Raw genomic sequence first — 4657 nt, 5'->3', positions numbered from 1 at the left:
CCCTGGCTGTCCTGGAACTCAGTTTGTAGACCAGGCTGGCCTCAAACTCAGAAATCCACCTGCCTCTGCCTCCCAAGTGCTGGGATTAAAGGCACGCGCCACCACGCCCAGTGCATGGCAATATTTTAAATACTGAATTTCCTTCACTGGATTGTGTGACTGTGACTGGTTTATAAAAATGAAGAAATAGACCCAACCCTTCTTTCTCACCGGGTAGTGTAGAATGCACAGTAGTAAGCACAAATACAATATATCATAATAAGAAGAGTCAATTCTCAGGCAAAGGACCACTGAAAACACAAGAATGGCTAGGAAGTCAGTTACATAATGGGAAGTGAGAAGGGGAGCCTTTCAGGGGAAAACAAGTGGAAACATGGGAAGTAAAAGGAGGCACAGTGTGGTGGGAAAACTGAAATTTGTGTCTGAGGTGCAGGAAATGTGGTCCAAGACGCAAGATAGGATTTGTGGTAGGCAGGGCCCAGATGTTGGCGTTTGGAAATTCTCTGTTTGGTTTGAGGCCATTGTACTGAAGGCATCAGAACACCTTTGAATATTTTACACAGGATTCTGACTTGATCGAGTCTGATTTTGTTAAAGATCACTTTGCTGAGCTCTGTGAAGGATGCCTAAGCACTGGGCCACATTAAATGAGTGTGGAGTTCTGGGATGGGTGTCATTCGTCTAACAGAATGGAAGTGAAGATAGAGGAATATGGATGATCACGTGTTTAAGAAGGTGGAATCCTGGGCTGGGGTGTGTGTGGCTATTGGGAGAGCATTTGTCTAGCAAGCAGAAACCCTTGAGTGACTCCTCCAGTATCACTTAAACTTGGTGAGGTGCCACACTTGGACAGCATACAGGTGGGTCTCCGTGAGTCCAAAGGTCAACCTGGGGTACAGTACATAAAATAGAGAAGACATAAGAAAATCAAAGATGAAGGTGGGGCCCCAGTGTAGGCGAACCACCCAGACAACTAACCGAACTACTACGTACACCAAGAGGAAGAAGACAGACCGGACCAAACTAGGCGCATGCCCAGTGGGTGGTCGGCGCGAGTTTGCGCAGTAGCGGGAATTTAAGCCTCAAAGCTTCCCGCCTGCGCACGGTCGGGAGCAGGCCCAACCCACTTTTGAAGGTGACGCGAGCTCTAGCCACATCCGGTCGTCCCTCACTCTACCCCCTGGGATTCGGAGCCCTCTCCCGGACGGTTCCCGCCTCTTCCGTGTTTTGGTGCGCACGGGTTCAGACAGACGCAGCGGCCATTGGCTGTCGGTCGACTCCGGAGCGGCGATTGGCTGTCTCTGGTCGTCGCTCAAACGCCTCGGGGTAGATGGTGTGAGGTGGGTGGGGCGCTGGGCAGCCCAGCGGCGCTGGCAGGTGAGTGAGTGGACGCTTGCGGCTCCCGTACCTTGGCGGCTAGGGCGGCTCTCTCTGGAGCCTGCGGAAGGCCCGGCTTCCCGGAGCGGCTCGGTGTGGTGTCCGAGCCCGCCCTTAGCCTCCGCGCCCTCGGGTTAGGGGGGTCTCTGCGGCTGGACTCGCTCGGCACCACGCTTGTCGCCGCGGATCCCGGGAAGCCTCCGGGATGGTCTACTTCCTCCTCTGAGTTCTAGCTATCCTCCGGCCTCAGCGCCCAGGCGAGCCTGCCCACCGGCCTTTTCTTGTCCCGATCTCCCTGGTCCTGCACTTTGGTTTGGTTGCGCTGTTCCGCCGTCAGATCCTGGTCTGTGAGTCCTTAGTTAGGACCTGGGCCTTTCTTCTTCTGGATTGTGGCTCAGAGTTCATTGGTGCCTAGCGATACAATGTATATTCTCCTGATAACTGTTGGTGGGATGGTTTTGTACTTTGACTCGTGATGAAATGTCAGGTAGGGGTCCCGGGGGTTGCATGCTTCTCCACCCCCGAATTAGCTCTCAGAAACAAGGATAGGTGTAGCTAACCCTTAGCCTCAGTAGTGCGTCAGGCCCACATGGCTTAAGTAATTTAAGATCACAAAACTAAGGAGTTTCGTTTTATTTTCCTTATCCATCCTTCTGATTCCTCTTCAGACAGATAACGTGGTGGCTTTCTTTTTTGTGAGACCATCTTAACTTTGTGGCTCAGGGCTGTCCTGAAATTCTTAAGAGATCCTGTCTCAAAGACTGGCAACACCACCCTGTACCCCACCACTCGATTAGTGGGGTGAGCATATGTGAGTGAATGGTGGTGGTGGTGGGGTTTCTGGGGTCACACTCAGGTTGTTAGGCTAGTGTGAACTAGAGCTTTTTTTCCCACTGAGCCATCTCACTTCTGCAGAATTCTCCCTTTAATACCCCTCCTAGAAATTTTGCATGAACCTTTCACTTTGTTCTCATTCTTTTAAAATAAATACTTATTATATTCTTAAAAATGTTTAGTATAGACACTGAAGATAGAGTGTAAACAGGATTCCTTCAGTCAAATGGAACCTACATTTTAACATTAAAGGAGTAGTGGGATCAAGTATTGGGTGGGCAAAGCAAAGACAAATTATGGTATTGAAAGCCTGATGGGAGATTTAACGACATAATCCAGTAAGGAGATTCAGGGTCATATATATGTAGGCTGTATGGAATAAGAATATGGACTATGGGTTCAGCTTCAACTTACCTATAAATGAGGTTTAAATGATGCCTGCCTCATAGTGTTACTAATAACATGATGCAAATAAAATGCTTAATATGAGACTAGAGATGGCTCAGTCAGTAAAGTGCTTGCTTCACAAACATAAGGAGGCCCTTGGTTTGATCTGCAGAGCCCACATTAAAAAAAACAAAGAGCCAGGCGCGGTGGCACACACCTTTAATCCCTGTGGCGGAGGCGGGTGGATTTCTGAGTTCGAGGCCAGCCTGGTCTACAGAGTGAGTTCCAGGACAACCAGGGCTACACAGAGAAACCCTGTCTCGAAAAACCAAAAAACAAACAAAAAAAACCAAACAAACAAACAAAAAAAAACAGAGTCCAATGGCTGGGAGTGGTGGCACAGGCATTTAATCCTAGCATTTGGGAAGCAGAGATGGGCGGGTCAAGGCCAGCGTGGTCTACATGGCTCAATTCAAGACAGCCAGAGAGACCCCATCTTGTAAAAAGACCCATGAATGTTTTTAATCCTATTGTTGGGAAGTAGAGACAGAGAATCCTCAGAGCTTACTGGTCAGCCAGTCTAGCCTACTCAGTGAGCTCCAGGGTGAGGAGAAACTATTAAAAGCAAACAAAGCCCTCAGGTGGCTGAGGAGCCCTTCCCATTGACTCCCAAACACACACACACACATGCACACACACAGAGTGTTTACCATGGCTGAGTGTGGTGGCTCAAATTTATAATTTCAGCTACTTGGGAGTCTGAGGCAGGAGGATTGCAGCACACTAGACACACTACAGAGCGAGTTTAAGGCCCACCTGGGCCGCTTAGGGAAACCCTGTCCCAAATACTATTTATAAGGTCCTAGATTCCATCCTCAGTACAAAAATAACCAAAACAAGAACATAGTATTTTTGTGAGGGCTTTTTTAAAAATTGATTATTTTTTTCTTTCCTATGCAATGGTGTTTTTCACGAACATATGTCTGTGAGAGTATTGGATCCCCTGGAATTGGAATTACAGACAGTTGTAAGCCACTATATGGGAGCTGGGAATTGAACTCAGGTCCTCTGGAAGAGCAGCCAGTCCTCTTAACCACTGAGTCGTCTCTCCAGCCCCTTGAGATTTATTTTTACTTTAATGTGTATGGGTGTTTTAGCTGTATGGAGGTCACATGCCTGCAGCGCCCTCAGGGCAGAACAGGGTGTTTCATCCCCTGGAACTACTGGTGTTATAGTTGGTTGTAGCAGCCATATGGTTGTTGGCAGTCTAACCTAGGTCCCTTAGAAGAGTAGTCTGGGCTCCTAACCAGAGCCATCTCACCAGCTCCATTCAACAAAATAGTATTGAATACACAGTAAGTGTGATATTCCAAACAAAAAGTTTTGTTATCCCCATTTTGGCCAAGACCTCACATGTAGTAGACAGAAGGCGGTGGAATCTGGGTTTTAACTTTGGTGCCTGAGCCTTTGAAAACTGAGCATTGTTCTGTCTCCTATGGGAATATGCTCTAAAGCTATATGAGAAAATGTCTGTTAACATTCTTAGCTTAGTGCTTGGCCCACACTCAGTATTATTCTCTCTTCCCAGGAAACCAGACAGCCTCTAGAGCTTGAGAAACTGCTGGTCCCTACTGAAAAACAAAACAAAAACATGAGATACTGAAAAATCCCTGCTGGCTCTCAGTGGGCTGCTCGCCTGCCTCCAGTAGCGCTGGAATACAGTCTTACAACTCTGGATTTCTTCCTCTTCCTCTAAGGTAAAGGCCATGTCGCCTCCTGGAAAAGTTCCCCGGAAGGAGAACCTGGGGCTCCAGTGTGAGTGGGGGTCCTGCTCCTTTGTGTGCTCGGCCATGGAGGAGTTCTTCGACCATGTCACTCAGCACCTGCAGCAGCACACGCATGGCTCTAAGGAGGAAGAAGAGGAAGAGGACCCACTTGGTAAGGGGCAGGAAGTAGCTCAAGGGAGGTGTGAATCCGACCGACTGCTAGAGAAAGGACAGTTGAGGAAACAGTAGTGAGTTGTCCCCCTCCCCACCCCCCCTTTTTTTCCTTTTTCTTT

The 4657-nt window shown here is 48.4% G+C and overlaps 1 protein-coding gene across 5 annotated transcripts in view; it reads left to right on the top strand.

Annotated features, from left to right (window-relative positions):
- Nucleotides 1-1327: 1327 nt before the first annotated feature.
- Hinfp (histone H4 transcription factor) overlaps nucleotides 1328-4657 on the top strand; it is a 10362-nt gene continuing 7032 nt past the window's right edge. The window contains exons 1-3 of one of the 5 annotated variants that reach the window (XM_029543754.1): nucleotides 1479-1724; nucleotides 2046-2188; nucleotides 4356-4536. In XM_029543754.1, the coding sequence (XP_029399614.1) occupies nucleotides 4365-4536 (172 nt within the window). In that variant the 5' untranslated portion in view covers nucleotides 1479-1724; nucleotides 2046-2188; nucleotides 4356-4364. Of the gene's footprint in view, nucleotides 1378-1478; nucleotides 2189-4355; nucleotides 4537-4657 lie in introns of those variants that run through there. The other 4 variants (XM_021206978.1, XM_029543755.1, XM_029543751.1 and 1 more) reach the window with 4 other exon arrangements.

This window comes from Mus pahari, chromosome 10 (genome assembly GCF_900095145.1).
Source record: "Mus pahari chromosome 10, PAHARI_EIJ_v1.1, whole genome shotgun sequence".
NCBI lineage: Eukaryota > Metazoa > Chordata > Mammalia > Rodentia > Muridae > Mus > Mus pahari.
This window is presented reverse-complemented; position numbering and strand designations above follow the sequence as displayed.